The following is an 18,346-nucleotide window of genomic DNA, read 5'->3' as shown; positions in this document are numbered from 1 at the left end:
AAAACATACTCCCTCTGTAAATTAATATAAGAGCGTTTAGATTACTAAAGTAGTGATCTAAACGCTCTTATATTAGTTCACGGAGGGAGTATGTGTGTATTCTTAGTAACGAAGTTTCATATTATGGTGGTTGTATCAACTACTACTTTACTAACTACCAGAGAAAACATGGACGTATGATTGATGCTCCGTATGGTATATATATGTAACCTTGCTGATAGTATCACTCACCCACAGACCTTAGCTCAGCTCTCTCTCGCACACACTGTTCCTCTGTTCTCTCGCGCTTTCTTGCACTAGCTAGCTATAGGTAGCTCAGCCTGCCGTGCGCTCCGGCCATCTCCATGTCCCTCATCACCGATGATCCCGACCGCTCCCCGAGGGACTGCGTGGCGGCCAGGCGCCACCACTCCGGCAGGCGCCGGCGCCGGCTGCTGATCGTGGCGGCGTCAGCGGTGGCGTTGCTGCTGGCCATGGCCATCATACTCTGGCTCACCCTCCTTCCTTCCAGCCCGCGGTTCAGGCTGCTGTCCGCCACCGCCTCCACGAACGCCACCGGGGGCATGGGCACCGTGCTGCTCGACGCGGCCCTCGTCGCTCACAACCCCAACGCGCACGCCCTCGCGCTCTATGACGGCCTCCGGGCGCGCGCGTCCTACGCGGGACTCGAGCTCGCCGCCGCCGCGCCGATCCCGCCGTTCCAGCAGGCCCAGGGCGACATCGTGCTCTCCGCCGCGCTCTCCTCGTCCTCGGCGGCGGAGGAAACGACGGCGGGCGGGCGGTCGCCGACGCTGCTGACGCTGCGCCTGGAGGGGCGGCTTCGGTGGAAGGTGGCCGTCTGGGTGTCCAGCAGCCGCACCCTCGCTGCCGAGTGCGTCACCGCCGCCATCTCGCCGTCGCAGCCCAGGGCCGTCGTCGTGCAGGACTGTCAGTGCGCCACCACCATCGGATGAACAAATCCGCACACCGAGTATATCTGCATGTATAGGTGGATTATAGTGCTTAATTGTACGAGTACTCCCTCTATGTTCTTGTACTTACTGTAGTCAGTAGTTAATTAGGAAACGATACGATACGTGCATGCAATCAGTGCAATTGTTGCGTGCCTTCTCTCGCATATGTACTTCATCCGTTTCTTTTTACTCCGCATATAATATTTGGTCAAAGTCAAACTACATAAAGTTTGACCAAATTTATATAAAAATATATGACATCTACAATATTAAAACTATATAGTATGAAAATACATTTCATGATGCATCTGGTAATGTTGATTCATATTGTCAATGTTTATATTTATTAATATAAAGTTAGTCAAACTTTAGAAAGCTTGACTTTGACCAAACCTTATATGCAGACTAAAAAGAAACGAAGAGAGTATTTTATAAAATAACTCCCCGCATATTAATAATTAATTAAAACATTATTACAGACCTTCGTTACAGAAAATGCAGCGCATGGCGGAAAACTATTAAGAAGTAGACCGTCAAATCTATTATCAAAATTAAATCGAGCAATTTCATGTGTCATCATATTGGTCTGCCTAATGATTTTAGACATCATAAAACTATCGAGAAGCTTGATGGTGCCAAGCTATTCCTTCTTTAGATCAATGAGCATGGATTTATCAGGACTTTCATTTGCAAGGAAAGAAACCACAAGAGTGTGCATCGATTTTCAAAATAATAGCCGTGTGAAGAGAAGTATCGTCAGCCAGGCATGCCCGAAGCTCCGCTTCTTTCTCATCGAAACACAACCCAATAAAGTCCCAAGATGAGATGCATCTCTAGAAGAGTTTCTAGCCACCACACCAATACTTGCTGCACTTATGCTCTCCACAAAACTAATGTCAACATTGATATTGATATGGTTAGAAGGGGGCGGCCGCCACACCAATTGATTCCCCAAAGCAGTAGTAATAGATGTAAACCCAGCCACCACCTCCTTTCCTTTGTTATTGGAGGCCACCTCGGCATTAGCCTGATAGGATGTAAAGAAAGACCGGTAACTATCCACAAAAATAGCAGAGCTATTGATAGATTCTTTTCCTCTTCCAAAAATCAAATCATTCCTCACATGCCAAGATCAACAAAGAGGATATGCTCCTGTTGAGTTGAGCTCAATTGGTCTAATAAAATAGGCAATCAGTCTAGGCCCGAAAACGTAAAAATCTCTTCCCGAAAATTTCCTACGTCCCTTGACGCCAGACGCAACACACAAGGCTTAGGACAAGTCACAAGAGCATGATAAGTACTCTCATCCTCCACCCCAGAAATAAAGCAAGGATGGGTGGTAGCATGATGATGTAAAACTCTATCAACCTAAAGCGCCAGGTTGTATTAGTCGCTTCACGCCATCCAAAAATTCTAATCTTTTTGTTGGATGTTGGCCTTCAATGGTATTCCAGAACCTCCTTTCTCCATTAATAGAGGTACTCGACTACCCTAATTTTTTTTCAATCCTTAAGGTTTAACGTCAGGTTGTACGCACTCTTCACATATAAATGGCCCATTTTTTCAAAAATGACATGCTATGAAATCACCATCCCCATGAGGATTGAAAATTCTCTTGTATATTAAATTGCACTTAGAATGGTTGTGGTTGAAACCAAAAGGCTGCTTTTCCCCTCTTGTGGAAAGGTCGATTGTAATCCATGAGCTTTATCTTGTAGTTCCTTCAGGTCGAAAAAGAGAAACCGGTCTTCTCCTGCAGTCACGTAAACAAAATCGTACATGGACAATGATGAAGTGAAGGTTGGCATTACACCATTCAATGCGGGTCCTTCAGACTTCAGTCCTCTCTCATGATGCACTGCGACATTCCTTCCGCTCAAAGGTTTTTCAATAAACAGACGTGGTTGGATTAATTGTGGCTCTTGTGTGGTGTGTCTAATAGTTTCCTTTTTAATGTTGAGTTGTGATATTGTAAGTAAAATGTGCATGGTTTAGTTCAAATGTGTTTTTTGCCTAATTCCAGTCAGACGATTAAGTAGTTTCACTGCAAAGTGCAATTTAAAAAGTCTAAAGATGTGATTTACACTTCTTGTGCTGCCCCGATTACTTGAAATAACAACCTCGAAACGAATTCGCAAACCATGAGTTCCGCAAAATTTTCATATAACTTGACGCATCAAAATTCCACAAAAAGGCTTACTTGAATTGCATAGATATAAAAATAAAAGACATGTGAAAATTTATAACAAAGAAACTTATGATTTATGTGAGTCCATCAAACACAATAATTTGGCATCTCATATCATGATAGTGCACAGAAAATAAAACACATAAATTTGTGAGGAATGAAGAGACATGGAAAGTGCACAGGACTTTGAAAGCCGAAATGGAGCGAGATATGAGATCATCATACTAAGATTCAATTTGTATGACACCGATGGCTGACCAATGTGTAATTTTACTCTAGTAGTTTTGTATGTGAGATGAAAGGGGCAACTTCATTTCGCACACATAAACTCAAGCAACTTGCACATACTCCCTCTGTTTCTAAACATAAGCCATTTTAGAGATTTCAATACGGACTACATATGGATGTATATAGACATATTTTAGAGTGTAGATTACACTCATTTTGCTCTTTATGTAGTCCATATTGAAATCTTTAAAAGGTCTTATATTTAGGAACGGAAGGAGTATATAATTGCTCCTTTATTTTTACATTTTTTGATGGATTTTCATTTCACATTTTTCAGTTTATTTCATTTTACATTTATTTTCCTGAGGGTATCTTTTTTTTAGACAATCTTGACTTCCTGAGGGTATCTAATGAGCTAGATGGCGATGACAACGGCCCATGGGTTCGTCCGTCTAGTGAAGCAGTAGTGCAAGCGAAGATGTGGAAGCGCGACCTGGGCATCCTCCTCCTCGCCGCATTCGCCGTCTTCTTCTCGTTCCAAGTCAGCCCACTCATCTCCTTGATTCTCCTTCAGTTCCGGCCGCGATCCTCCTAGATGAGCCATTCTTCTGACTGCAAGGGCCGGCCGAGCAGCACGAGGGCGACCTATCCTTCCACGAGGCGTGGTACCACCTCTCGGACGACGTTACAAGCACGACGCCGACTGCCTCCCGCCGCCGCTCGTCACGGATCTCAAAGGCGATGGCAGGCCCGAGGGTCGTGGTCCTCCTCCCCACGCACGACGCCAAGATTCAGGTCCTCCAGCCGCCCCGCCTTCTAGAAATGCCATTTCACGATAAAAATTTGCAAGCGTTGAAACTTTTATCAATGTTTCTGACTAAAAAGTTCAGAATTTTTAAAAATGTTTTTCTCTTTTTCTTTCAATTTTATTGTTCACGAGCTCATATGAGCTCGGGCTAAGAAACTTTATGTCCGTTTTGGAGGACGAGCTATTTGGCTCTCGTAATCTCGTCCAACCGTTTTGAGGCTGTGATGTGTACATAGGTTCTGTTGCCTTTTTTATTTACTAGCACATATGCCCGTGCATTGCAACGGGAAAAATTGATGTTTTGTGCAAGCATAATGTCCCACAGCACCGGATTCACTATGAAGAACATGCTGCAACCCAACATCCTTCTACAAAATGAACATAAAAAAATATGATGCAATTTAGCCATGTTCATACTTTCTTTGCCGGGCATAATCTCTCACTGATTTCATTTAAGTATAAACATTTCTTTAATTATGATGACGTCCTCACTCGTTTTAGTCGGGAGTCAAATCCTTCCTTTTCTAATTTAGCAGCCCCAACACATTGAAACCTACTAATCCTTCCTTTTATCCTACATTTTTACCTCAAGTCCTTCATTTAATTAGCCTCATCTATTTGAATATTCTATTTATTAAGACCACAGTCTTTGTTTTAATTATTCCACCATTTTACCCACAATTCTTTCTTTAATTAGCCACATCTGCTTAAATATTTTATTTAAGTCCACAATTCTTCTTTTAATTAGCTCATTCGCTTAATTAGCTCGCCCTCAACATGAGGACTGCCACTCATATATTTAGTGTGAGTTGGGATTAGTAAATATGAATGGCGCATAGGTTGTTGGTTGTTATATCGAAGATCCAGACAAGAGGTCCTGTGTTCAATTCCAACAATGTTGATTTATTTTGACCCAATTATTTTTCGCGGTCTCTATGAAAGCCCATAAAAGGCCCAACAACATATAAGTACCTGGCCCAGGTGGGGAGCAACTAGTTAAGGAGCGCTCCTTCGGGAGCCTCGCAACGATCAGCGCCACTTGGCGCGCTCTCAGCCATTCGCCACGTGTTGCGCTCTGGACGCTCTCTCCGGATTTTATTTTTTTTATTTTTTCGCACGCGTTTTCAGCTTTTTAAATGTTTTTTTGGTTTTTTTCGACGTTTTGGTTTTCCCCCGGTCTTCCTTAGCTTTTCGATAAAAAAAATCGAAATTCTTTTTGCGCGAAAAAACACATTTTCTTTTTCTTTTCTTTCGCGAAAGTCACGGTTTTTCCCGTGAGAGGCACGGTTGTGCTTTAGCGAGAGTCACGATCGTGCCTTTCGGAAACGGAAAAAATGTGTTCTTTTTTCTTTCGCGAGAGTCACGATTTTGCTTCCGCGAGAGGCACGATTGTGCTTTCGCGAGAGTTACACCGTGCCTCTCGGAAAGGGAAAAACAAAAAGCGTTTTCTGTTTTTTCTTTCTTTCGCGAGAGTCACGGTTTTGCTTCCGCTAGAGGCACGGTTGTGCTTTCGCGAGAGTCACGGCCGTGCCTCTCGAAAAGGGAAAAACAAAACACGTTTTCTATTGTTTTTCTTTCGCGAGAGTCACGATTTTGCTTCCGCGAGAGGCACGGTTGTGCTTTCGCGAGAGTCACGACTGTGCCTCTCAGAAAGGGAAAAAAATACGTGTTTTCTATTTTTTTCTTTCATGAGAGTCACGGTTTTGCTTTCGCGAGAGGCACGGTTGTGCTTTCGCGAAAGTCATGACCATGCCTTTCAGAAACGAAAAAAAAACACGTTTCTGTTTTTTTCTTCCACGAGAGTCACGGTTTTGCTTCCATGAGAGGCACGGTCGTGATTTCGCGAGAGGCACGGGCGTGCCTCTTTCGGGAAGGGAAAAACCGTGCTCCCGGTTTCGGCTTTTTAACCCGGTTTTTTCTTCCGGGTTTTTTGGTGAAAAAAAAGTTCGTCAAAACTTATCAATATGAGATCTAGTTTTGAAGATCTCGACGCGAGAAATCCAATAGTGAAAACGGTTCGAGATTTCACGCACGGTTTTAAAGATAAAACGTTTTGAATAAACGGATCTACGAAAAAAAGGAAAACTTTCAGGTTGCGACAAGTGGCGCGCTGCATGTGCGCCATTTGTCGCGACCTGGGAAAGTGGAGTGTTCTTTGCAACGAGTACTCCTTAATTAGTGATTTCGGCCCAGATGGCTTAGCCTGTGTATGAGTCAAACGAAAAGGACTAAATCAAACTAAAAATATCTATTCCCTTTAATAATAGGTATAAATATAGATATAGATTTTGAGGCAAACATAGTGTTTTTTTTTTCAGTAACAGACAAACATAGGTTTCGTTGGCTGCTGTGCCTTCTTTGTACGTGGGCCTCTGTTGTGCTCGATGATTGAGAAAACATGATGTGCCTCGTGGGCTACTTTGAAATTTGTACCATGTGGAACAATCGGTTAGCCCATCAGCAAAAAAAAAAAAATACCACTTTGTATTTATTGGCTTGGTTCGACCTCTATCATCAAACTAAACATAAGTGCGATCGCAATTGATGGGATGGAGTTCTTCTTTTGAGGAACCCCAACGATCGACCAACCGGCTAGCTGGTTCAGATGGGAGCATGACGATCCAGTCAAGCTCATGTTCTGCTTTCTAGTCCGATCCATGCAACATAACGGAATTGTGACGGCACATGTTCCCACGCTGCTTGAAGGCGAATCCTATTCGGCACTTCATGCGTCCATTACAGTGCATTTCGCAAAGGAATCGAACTCCCGACCTCTTCGTTACGAGCCGTTAACTCCAGCCATCAGGCGATCACCCCATCGGTGTACAAGTACTTCATTTTTTTTCTTCTTTTAGTTCTTTCTTCAGTTTAGTTTCTTCTCCATATTTTTTCTTTTTCCTTTTTTCTCATCCTTACTCGTTTTTTAATGCATGTTTTTTAAAAAAAACCCGTGAACCTTTTTTAAATAGATGAACTTTTTTCAATTTCAATTAACTTTTTTCTAATTCAGTATTTTTTCTGAAATCAATGATTTTTTTTACCATTTTGTGAACTTTTTAAAAAAATCAATGAACTTTTTTCAAATCCTATGAATTTTTTTCCAATCCGATGAATTTTTTTAAATCGGGTGAACTTTTTAAAAATTGATGAACTTTTTTATTATTTTTATTATTAAAATCAATGAAATTTTTTCCATTTTTTAAAATAAATCTATGAACTCTTTTTATTTTCACGGACATATTCAAAATTGTAAAAAAACTGGAGGCCGGTGTTTTTTCTGAACTAGCAGCGCAACACAGCCGACAAGAAAATCCAATGAGGCAAGCGAAAGCGAACCCGAAGGGAGCGATGGTGCGAATTTTTTAATGGGTCGCGGCCCGCTACTGGTCGCTGTAGGCGCCACTTCTCCAACGGGCGCCTATAGCGCCCAATAGGAGCTCCCCTGCTTGACCTCCTCATCTCCATGGGATACAACTGTTTAACAGTGAACAGATACGGGCGCGTTTAAAAGGCTCCTCACTGAAATACAATAGAGAAATACGTGCCTGCTACTGACCACGGTATAAACGGATGACTATGATAACGGCTTTCAGGTAGCTCGGCCACCAAACAACATTTTCAGTATTGAAATGTCTGAAAAGGTTTATATTTAAAAACGGAGGGAGAAGGACGGAAACAACAACAAAATAAATCAACAGGACATATCACTACTCATGCCCAGTGGCGAAGCTAGCAGCCAGTTACGCCTAGGGCTGAGCAAGCTTGAACTACAATTCTTGAAATTTTGAGTACTTTGTAGAAAGAAATTACAAGGGACCTTGGTACTAAGCCTAGGGCTATAGCCCTAGTTGCCCTAGGCTTGTCTCCGCCACTGCTCATGCCGATGCTGTTCCAGTGAGACAAGCTGTTGACAGACCATTCTACATCAAAACATGATCGTCTTACTCATACAAGCCTAGTGGCAGCATCCCTGGTTAAGTTTGTGCGTGGCAAATAAGGAGCACGCTGGGAATAGCGTGTCTCTGACGTTGGGGCCCATACATAGTCTACATCCAAAAAATTTCTGGAACAATCGGTGCAACACCAACAAATTCCCGTCCGCTGTCGCCCTCCATCTATGCTCCGCCGCCTGCAGCTAGCTTGGTGCCCCAGGAGTCCGCCACCACACCGTTCGTCGACCTACAAAGACAAAGAGGAGGAATGGGATTTTAAAACGAGACGGTAGGGTGAAGGCGGCTAAGGGCTAAACACAACAAGGTCTCTTTGTTTAGCACATCTCCGTCGCCACAAGACTAAATACCTAGCTTAGCGAAGAAGCTCAGTTCCCACCAATCAGGTTCTGACATTTTTTCCCTTGGAATCGCGAAGATTCACACTATAGCAGCAGGCTAGATAGAAGAGTAGGAAAAGAAAAGGCAAAAAAGACAAAGAACGATAGCAGCAGACTGAGTCAAGTCAACCAATTCTTCGCTGGCTTTCCACTCGCGTGCATGGCCCAGGAACCCAACCCAACCCAACCCAACCCACTCAACTCGGTCCGGCCCGGCTGCTCCACTACTCCCCCCACTGACTTCTACCACCGCACACGCCGAGCTATACAAAAGTGGGAGGCGTCGGCACGGCAGCAGCCGCCAGCCGCACTGGACCGGGCACCAGCCGAGCAGACACATTTGCACAGGGTAGCCTCCTTGTAGTGCTATCTGCTCCGCCCCTCTTCCTCCCCAGTCCCCACCACACACTCACACAGCCCCGGGCAACTCACGCTCCTGCCCACCACAAAGCCCCCAGGCACCTCTGCTGCGGCCTCCTCCGGACCTCTTTCTACCGGCGCCTCCACTCCTCCATCCCCTCCAGCCCCGCTCCGCCGTCGTCTCCACTATGACACCCCCTCCAGCCCCGCTCCGTCGCCCCCTCCAGGATCCAGCCACTGACTCCACCACCGCATGTGCCCATCTCCGCCAACAGTGTTTGACTTTGACGTACAAGAACTAGACCAAGAAGAGAGAGAAGCGAAAGCCACCCTTCGAGCCATGGACCCCGCGACGGCGGCCATGGGCTCCCTCCTCCCCAAGCTGTTCGAGCTCCTCCACGGAGAATACAAGCTGCAGAAGGGCGTGAAGAAAGATGTACAATTTCTCGAGAGGGAGATGAGGAGCATAGACGCCGCCCTCCGCAAAGTGGCCATGGTGCCGCGCGACAAGCTCGACGACAACTCCAAGATCTGGGCCAATGATGTCAGGGAGCTGGCATACGAGATGGAGGATGTGGTTGAGCGCTTCATGGTGGGCGTCCAGGGCTTTGAGCCCGCCGCTAACCCCGACGGCTTCAAAGGGTTCGTGAAGAAGGTGGCCAGCTTGTTCACAAAAGGCAAGGCGCGCCACCAGATCGCCGATGCAATCAAAGGCATCAAGGATCAGGTCCAGCAGGTGGCGGATCGACGCGACCGGTACAAGATTGATGATGTTGAGACAACTCTACTAGCTGCTTCAACCATGGTTGACCCTCTGGACCCTCGCTTGATGGTTCAGTTCAAAGATCAGAGAGAGCTTGTTGGCATCGAGGGGCCAAGAGACGAGCTAATCAAGAGGCTGGCAGGTGAAGATGGTTGTGTGTCCAGGCAGCAGCTCAAGATCCTCTCGATCTTCGGATTTGGAGGACTTGGCAAGACAACCCTTGCCAGAGCAGTTTACGACAAGATACAAGCAGAATTCGTATGTAAGGCTTTTGTTTCGGTCGGTCAGAAGCCTAATCTGAAGAATGTTCTCGTAGGTATTCTCCTCCGAATTGACAAAGCCTCTTGTCACAATGTTACATTGTTAGATGAGGTGCTGCTCATTGAGAAACTCCGAGAACTGCTTACGAACAAGAGGTACCACTATCATCCTAGCTAATTTGCATGCTGCGAGAGATTTTTCTTATTGCAAATGCATATTTATTAGTATATAGTTTAATTTTTAGCGCTCATAATAAAAAGTGAGGTAGAAATGGGCGCTTCACATTCTTGCAGATTTTCACATAGATAAGATTCAGATAGTATCGGCGTACACTTCTGTGTTTTAAGAAAAAATTCATTCCATTTACGCATAGATAAGATTTAGGTAGTATCGGCGTACACTTAAACGTAATTGAAAATGCATGTTTACTATAGTATGTCCTTTAAGCGACGGTGATAAAGAGTGAGGCGTAAATGGGAGCTTCATTTTCCTGCAGATGTTTTACATCAATTATATTTAGATTGCATTTGCATGTTATTTTTTTGACAAAGTAATATATTAATATCACGGAGATATCAATTATACCTAGACTCTGCAACAATGAAATGCCCTAAAGACATCATGCGTGCACACAACCCAAAAACAAACCAAAAAAGACAAAACGAAATATCCCGCTGCAGTGATGACTCCTTGTAACTGCAGCACAAACCCCCACCAAGACAACACCCGAAGTCCAAATTCTCCAAAAGGGACGCCTCTAAGAAGAAAATAGTGCACAAGCACCGTCGTCGTTCGATCATAGATCTTTGGTTTTCACCCTGCAGAAAATTCGCACTCTCAAAACAATGCCTTCAATAAGGCCATTGCCAGACACAACCAATTAAAGCCAGACCATGGGTTTACACCCTGAAAGCTAAGGCTATATACTCCTACTATGTTGGCTCCCCCACTTGCCGATGCCACTGCTACTAGTCACGCATCACCAAACGAAGTTCTCATCGCCTCGACTCGATCCACCATTACTAGGCATCAGACTCAGCCACCATGACGTTCTGCGCCACTGTCTTCATCATTGAAATCGAAATACCGACAGGTCCCATAATGTCAATAGACAACGAAGCTTCGCGTCACACCCTCCTGGAGCTACTCGACCTGAAATAGGGGCGCACACGACTGAATCCCATCAGATCCAGCAATCTACATGCGTCAAGCACCCAATGGAGGTCTCCGTTGGTGCCTTCTGGAACTCATCAACGGCCAGATCAATGTGGGCTGCCATCAAGCAGAACACCGTCTTGGCGCTAGAAGAACCCTAGGACCGCCGCAAGAGGGGAATAGATCTGGGCAGGGAGCCCCAGATCCGCCGCCACCAGCCACACCATGGCCGGCCCCCACGCTGCCTTCGTAGCCATGGTGGCACAACCGTCGCCACAACGTTCCCCCACCGCCGCCACGCCGGGTGCCCAGGGGGAAGGCCTCGCCTTGGCCAGAGGCCCCCACACGAGGGGAGGAGGAGAGCCCGCCGGGCGAGCTTTGCTCGCCATGCTCCCCCAGCGGCGGCAGGGAAGCAGGGGTACATGTTTTACCTACGGTAAAATGTTCTTGCCAATTATATGCACCTATAGTAGGAACAAATGGTTATTCAAATTAAAAAATAAAAATGGATGTATTATATAAACTCTAATAAAAATGGATGTATTATATGCACCTATAGTAGGACCAAAACCTTGCATGTATTTTGATAGTGTCCTCCATTCATTCATTAATCATTTACTTATGTTTCAGTTGTCCTAAAGCACCTTGTCGTGAATTGAATAATGCCATTTTGAGTTCTTGGTTGAGACGCTTGCCATATTTCTTTTATTTCCAGGACAACACTTTAGTTTTACTAATTCATGTATCTCCTGCTGCCATGTCAATAGGTACCTTATCATAATTGATGATATATGGGATATGAGTTCATGGGATATAATCAAATGTGTTTTTACTGATAGTAAGTGTGGAAGCAGAGTAATCACAACTACTCGTATCTTTGAAGTGGCAAAAGAGGCTGGTGACATTTACAAGCAAGAACCTCTTTCTCCAGGTAGATCGAAGGAATTGTTCTGTATGAGATTGTCTATTGGCAAAAGCAAAAGTCCTTATCATGAATCAGTTAAGATATCTGAGAAGATATTGCAGAAATGTGGTGGCATACCGCTAGCTATCATTACAATAGCTAGCTTGTTGGCTAGTAAACCAGTAACAGATTGGCCTGGGGTCTATGACTCTATTGGTTTCGGGAATGAAGATAACAAAGAAGTGGATACCACAAGAAAGATATTGCTATATAGCTACTATGATCTTCCATATTATCCACGGCTTTGCCTATTGCACCTAGGCATATACCCCGAAGATTATGAGATAAAAAAGGACACTTTAATTTGGAAGTGGGTGGCTGAAGGATATGTCCGTGAGGAACCAGGAAAAGGATTATTTGAGGTTGGAGAGAGATACCTCAACATGCTCATAGACAGAAGCATGATCCAGGCAGTGGAGAGGCCATATCACAGCATCATATATGCTTGTCGTGTGCATGATTTGGTACTTGATATGATTCATTTTCTTTCAGAAGACGAAAGTTTTGTTACTGCATCGAACAGTAACATGACATCTCCACGTACCACTTCTCGTAGGTTGGCCATAAATAATGAAATCATAGAGCAGGATGGATCTGTCGCTAACATGAGCATGAAGCAGGTGAGGTTATATAGTGCCACCATGTGTCACTTTAGTACGTTGCCAGTGCTTTCAAACTTTAAAGCTCTACGTGTGTTGGCTTTAGAAGACTGCACTTTCATGGGAAGTGAGCGCTCTGTGAAGCCGGAAGATTCTCCTTATCATCTTAATTATCTTGGGAGGCTGATTCACCTGAGGTACCTTGGGTTCTCAGACCGGCTGGTTGGGTTCTCCCTGCCTGGGATCTCCATGCCGCTTATCTTAGAGGTCCCTGAAGAAATAGGGGATTTATGGTTTTTGCAAGTACTGGACTTGGGCAGAACTGGCATTAAAAAACTGCCTCAAACTGTTGGTCGGCTAACGCAATTGAAGTGCCTGCGCTTTGGCGGTTCCAGTATGGAGGTGTTGGACTGCACGAATTTAACATCCCTAGAAGAGCTACAGTTGCACCTTGTCTCTCCAGATTTTCTGAAAGGGCTTGCCAAGCTAAAGGAGTTGAGAAAGTTTAGCCTACACTTTGAAGAGGAGCACGGTAATATGTTGTTCAAAGATTTGATGGGACATGTTGCCAATCTACAAAAACTTCAAGTCATAATGGTTACTTGTAGGCATCGACCGTATCCTCAGCCTTGGTCCGATTACACTGGCTCTGTGACCCTTGGGCACCTCCGTCATCTGACAGTGAATGGCCTGCTTCCTGGGCTACCAGTGTGGATTAACTCCTCATGCCTCCCGAACCTCTGCCACTTGTATATGGAACTGACGGCTATGAAATCGCAGGATATGGAGATCCTCGGGAGATTCTCAGAGCTCATTACTCTCACCGTTCTTCTCTATGATTACATGGCTTTTCCTAACGCCATGGAGGAGGGTGCATTCCCCAAGTTGAGATACTTGGAACTGAAGAATTTTAACCAACCCAGATTTGTACTGGGAGCAATGTCCAGCCTTGAGTGTTTTAGGATAATAATCGGCCTGGAAGGGACCAATGGCTGGGACTTCCATAGCCTGGTGAACCTCCCTCGTCTTGAGAAAGTTGATGCTGAAATCCTAGGCAACACTACCATGGGTATCAACGAAGACGAGTTGCAGGCACATGAGTCGTTGAAGCAGGCACATGCATCGTTGAAGCATGCAGTTGAGATCCATCCCAATCATCCCGCACTCAAGGTACGTACGTGCTACTAACATCGTAAATGTAGTTTCTTTCTCATGTACCGTACATACTTGTAAAAGGAGACAAGTTTCTTTCTCATTTCACCTATATTTCAGTTGCAGATTTATCATAGTTGATCCGATTTCCCAGCCGTCTTGCACTCAATGTACCTCTTACGGGTAAGATCAGAAAAGTAGTTTCTTTTCTCATGTTACTTGTAAAAAGAGAGTTTCACTTGTTTTTGTGATTTCCATTTTCATTGTCACAGTCCATGTGTATTGATAAAATTTATGTATCTGTACCACAATCTTATACTTAGTTAGTCTCACGTGTTTTTGTGATTTCCATCTTCAGCTTCATTTGACAGAAGGAGGCCTTCATGCAGATAGTAATGGAGATGGAGTTCTAGATCATGTTCAGGTGTGTTGAAGTGTCAAAATTACAGCTGCAATTCACTTTTTTCATCCGCACCACATTCTTTTGGTTCCAGAGAATACTCTTCAGGCCACTGCCGCTCGTATTTTATATCTGTAATTTCCAGCAGAGCTGTGGATTTGTTTCTCGACTGCTTGTGTCACAAGGTGTTATGATGTACTGTAGCTTTTAGGCTTTTCCAGTCATTCGATAAATAGTTCAAATGGTTTTACAACACTTCTAGTTAGTTCCTTGTAGAGGGAGAAATTGAGCTTTCTGCTCAAACATGAACATAGACTAGATCATCGTAGGCGCGCGTTGCTGCGCCTGTCCATTTTGGCAGTATAATATTAGTGATAATGAATTCATATACAATATAGTATTTTGACAATGAGATATACATATCACATTAAATTTAATGGTAGTATTTCAATCATCAGATATAATTCATCCGATGGTTTTGTACTTTTGTGTCTTTTTATTTTTGACGCAAGCAGTTTGCTATTGATGGAAAAAATATATGTTGATTAATATTTTCTGTACAAGTATGTTAGATGGTAAGAAGGTTGGTAGGTTTTGATTTTGTTTTATAAGAATAGCAAGGTTTCTAAACCATGGGAGAGACAGAAAGGGAGAGGCAAGGCATAATATATGGGCAGTAAAATATTTTATGGGTAAATACAACTGTTGTGCAATATATAAGGATGCCACACCTGTCTATTTTGACAATAAAATGATGAGTGGAGCATAAGCAGTACTCAATACTCGTGAATAATTCTGAAGCAATAATATTGAAAAAACTTAACACTAAGATGTGCTCAAATTAACTTCAAGGAGAACTTCAAATTACCAAGTGGGTAGAAGTTTCTCAATATATCGATGTCTCAATTTTAAGAAAGAAGACAACTAAATCTATTAGAAGGGGACGGTCGATTTGGTGCTCGAGCTCAGCTGCACCCTAAATCCGAGCCTTTGGTATGTGCGTTGAGATGGTGTCAATCCTGTCAGACGCGTCAGAGGTCGAGCAGGGGAAAATGAGGATACAGACTAAATACGGCAAGTACAGTGCGCGCTTGTGGGCCAATTCCGTACTTGGTGGCGTCGGTCCGTGAGGCTATGATTCTGAGCCGTGGCCCAGAACGTCTGGGTGTGGATAGTCCAGGTTGTATGGGGGTTTGCCGAGTAGTGAGATCGAGGAAGTGGTGAGGGGACTCATGGCGATGGCATCTGTGGCGGCTGCGACTTCCTGCGGCGGAGCGGCGATGGAAGCCGATGGCCTGGATTTCCTCATGGATCTAGTTGACCGGTGAGTTTCTCTAGCCCGGCTATCGTCCTAGATCTGCGTGCTTCCATGGATTCACCATCTCTTCGCCGTGGAAGCTTACTCTGGCGCGGCTTGAAGGTTTCCACTGAGGGATAAGTACGCGGCCAGCTTTTCCGGCGGTGCCTCTAGTGCCGCCGCTGCGGGAGGAAGCACCGGCTTTGCCTGCGTTTTCTACTTGTGGCTCCGGCTGCGCACAACGATTGGGGGACTGCAGCCCAGGAGGTCTGCGCAATCGACAGGGAACGTGGTTTTGGGAAGCGCCTGGGTGGACTAAAAGGTCATAGTTTCGTTTTAGCTGAACATGCCCAAAATGTTTTTTAGACTTGCGAAATCGTTCGATTCGATAGCTGATTTAGCACGGTCCATTGCATGTGCCTCATGTTCCCTGGTTCTAGTGCAGTCTGAATGATGTAAGTAGGTGATCTACTAAAATTTGAAGATTCAGGAGATGTGTAAACAAATAGTGCTTCCTGGTTAATTCAGGTTGCGCCTTGGTAGTGCTAGTGCACCTCCTGATAGGACACCGTGATTCTGGTTGTTCCTGGGTATAGTGCAGCTCATGATAGGAGCCTACTAAGACTGATGAAACCAGAACCTGGTTTGAGTTTTGACTCATTGGGTGAGGTGTACGACTTTTAGGTTGACTTTGGCATATGGTACGGGAAGAGCCGGCTAAACGCCGAGCGGACCAAGTCCATGCGGAAGGCGTGTGCGGCTGGTAAGAGCTTCTCGTATGCATACCTTTTAGTCTTTTTCTTGGGGTGAAGAACCATTTTCAGAGCATTATATTGGCTGGTGTGTTCGATGAGGGACGAGCAAGCAAAAGGTTTTGAGTCGGTGTTTGCAGAATTTTTGATGATGGGTGGCCCGGCTCTGAAAACAATACTCACCAGTTGTGCACTCTACATGTTCCTAAAAAAAGTTGTGCACTCTACATATTTTGTTAAGTAGTATTTTTAGTTCTGATTGGCTTGCATTTTCATATTGCTTAGTAGTTGTGGTGACAATCTTTGCAGATCAGAACAGAGCTGTGGTCTGTGGAGATGGCAAAGTTGACCGGGATTAAATCCGTAGGATGGACTTCAAGCTAATGAGATACAGTACAAGATTGAGTGGCTAAAAAAGGTAAACCCATAGATCTCCCATTATGTTCCATATGGCCATTCAGTCCGGATGCCCTCACATCGACGTAGTAATGTTGCAAATACTTAATTTCAGTTTTATGTTCCCGGTGTACTGCATGGATCTTCAGGGTGTTGAACCCGACTGAGACACACCCCAGTGACGGGATGGAAACGAAACACAGTGCCTTTGCAAAGAGAACCCAGCGTCGATTCTGACAATGCTTCAACAATATATTCGGTGGATGATTGGTTGACGTGGACGGATGGACTTCTGTCTATCCGTTGGTGGCCCATCGCGATCCTTGTACAAGGTGAGTGAATGCCAAGCGCAATTTTTGGAATGTACGGTGGTATAGAAGATATTGGTGTTGGACTAATGATTTGTTGACAGGGAGGAGAGCGGTATTTACATTGTGCATTACATCCATGAGTTCAATGGGCTGTACCTGCATCTTGTGATGAACATAGGTTACAGTAATATGTGATCTCATTTGTGTTGCAAATATTGTTTTATCACCTACGGAAAAGTCTCGAATATGAGATCGTGACTATGAGAGAGTATCAGGGTGACCTGCCAAGTTTCCTGTACCTCGAAATCGTGGACTGAGGGGATGAAGTCAGAATAGTTGCAGGGCGGCCCTATCTTTTGACCCTATTGCTCGTGTGTTCCCTAGTGTAGTTTGTCACTTTTGGTTTTCGCGCCTGCGAATTTCTAAAACCCAAGTGTGGGTTCTGTGGACATTGGATTTGAATGTGTATTGTTGGACGTAAAGTGCTAGTGGAATGTTGAAGTCGCAGCATTTCCCTGAAATTTCCATGAAATGTTTGAAGTCGGACCTAAAGTGCCAGCGGATATAAAAGGACGGCTAGTGTTGTGTCAGGCAGTTTATGAGTTGCAGATGGAACATGATGGCTCAGTATTAGAGCTGAGACGCGGGGGACTGGCTGTTCCGGCCGGACGGTGAGGACGCCTACCGCAATAAATGAGTCAGGGCCCACATCATTTCTATATCACATACAGTGAGAATACCAGATGGAATACGAGTTGTGACACGAATCCACATGTGACTGGGCGGCTAAGATATCAGGTTCAGATGGGCCTGAGCTCAAAAACGAATTTTCCTATTAGAAGTTCGATCTATAGTCTACGTGCTATATAGTAGCAACAACCAATGTACGCCATGATTAAAAGAAGTATAATCTCTTCAGGGATGTAGGGTGACTTATTACTTTAACATACATCAGGTGAAACAATCTTATCAAATAGAATACATACTGGCGAAACTGTTCGACGCGATTTTTGCGTAATTCCATAATTGTGAAATATAAAAATACAACATTGATATGTATGCATGAGCATGTATATGTCGGCGTCATATCACGTGAATCTGGGATCCCTCGTGCATCCCTGTATCCTCTCGTTTTGAAGCATACGATCTAAATCGTGCGTATGTGCTCAGTTGTTGAAAAATTTGCAACAAAGCGCCCGCCTCCAGCCCTCTGCCTCCATAAGTTAGACATGTGTACTCCTGAACTGCGAGCCCCTGAACCGCGAGCCCCACGTCCCGATCAGCGATCACCATGGCGGCGGCCTGTGACTAGATCACTAGATACAGAAGAACGTAGGCCCTAACTTCCACGAAGACGAGATTCTGGCGGCCAGACGCGTACGCTCGAAGGTCAATACAGTATCCCAAATCCATCCCTCACTCCTTGCCT

The 18,346-nt window shown here is 44.7% G+C and overlaps 2 protein-coding genes across 7 annotated transcripts; both read left to right on the top strand.

Moving 5' to 3' along the window:
• The first annotated feature begins 200 nt into the window (after window positions 1-200).
• On the top strand, window positions 201-1,149 carry LOC123154303 (NDR1/HIN1-like protein 26). The gene has a single exon (XM_044573060.1). The coding sequence runs from the start codon at window positions 345-347 to the stop codon at window positions 951-953; it is 609 nt and encodes a 202-aa protein (XP_044428995.1). The 5' UTR covers window positions 201-344; the 3' UTR covers window positions 954-1,149.
• Window positions 1,150-8,823: 7,674 nt separating this feature from the next.
• Window positions 8,824-17,864, top strand: LOC123148859 (disease resistance protein PIK6-NP). Of its 6 annotated transcripts, none has more exons than XR_006474204.1 (7): window positions 8,824-10,046; window positions 11,814-13,779; window positions 13,882-13,944; window positions 14,120-14,185; window positions 16,520-16,628; window positions 16,756-16,938; window positions 17,019-17,864. XR_006474204.1 is itself a non-coding variant. In XM_044568377.1 (4 exons), exons 1-3 carry the CDS (start codon window positions 9,121-9,123, stop codon window positions 13,900-13,902), a joined length of 2,913 nt encoding a protein of 970 aa, XP_044424312.1. In that variant the 5' UTR covers window positions 8,824-9,120; the 3' UTR covers window positions 13,903-13,944; window positions 14,120-14,513. The 6 variants fall into 6 exon arrangements, 1 of the variants encoding a protein (XP_044424312.1); XR_006474202.1 differs by having other exon boundaries at window positions 16,722-16,938; window positions 17,019-17,863; XR_006474203.1 differs by having other exon boundaries at window positions 16,756-17,864.
• Window positions 17,865-18,346: the final 482 nt, after the last annotated feature.

This window comes from Triticum aestivum, chromosome 7A (assembly GCF_018294505.1).
Source record: "Triticum aestivum cultivar Chinese Spring chromosome 7A, IWGSC CS RefSeq v2.1, whole genome shotgun sequence".
Taxonomy (NCBI): domain Eukaryota; kingdom Viridiplantae; phylum Streptophyta; class Magnoliopsida; order Poales; family Poaceae; genus Triticum; species Triticum aestivum.
The sequence above is the reverse complement of the archived record's forward strand: the minus strand, read 5'-3'. Positions and strand labels throughout refer to the sequence as shown.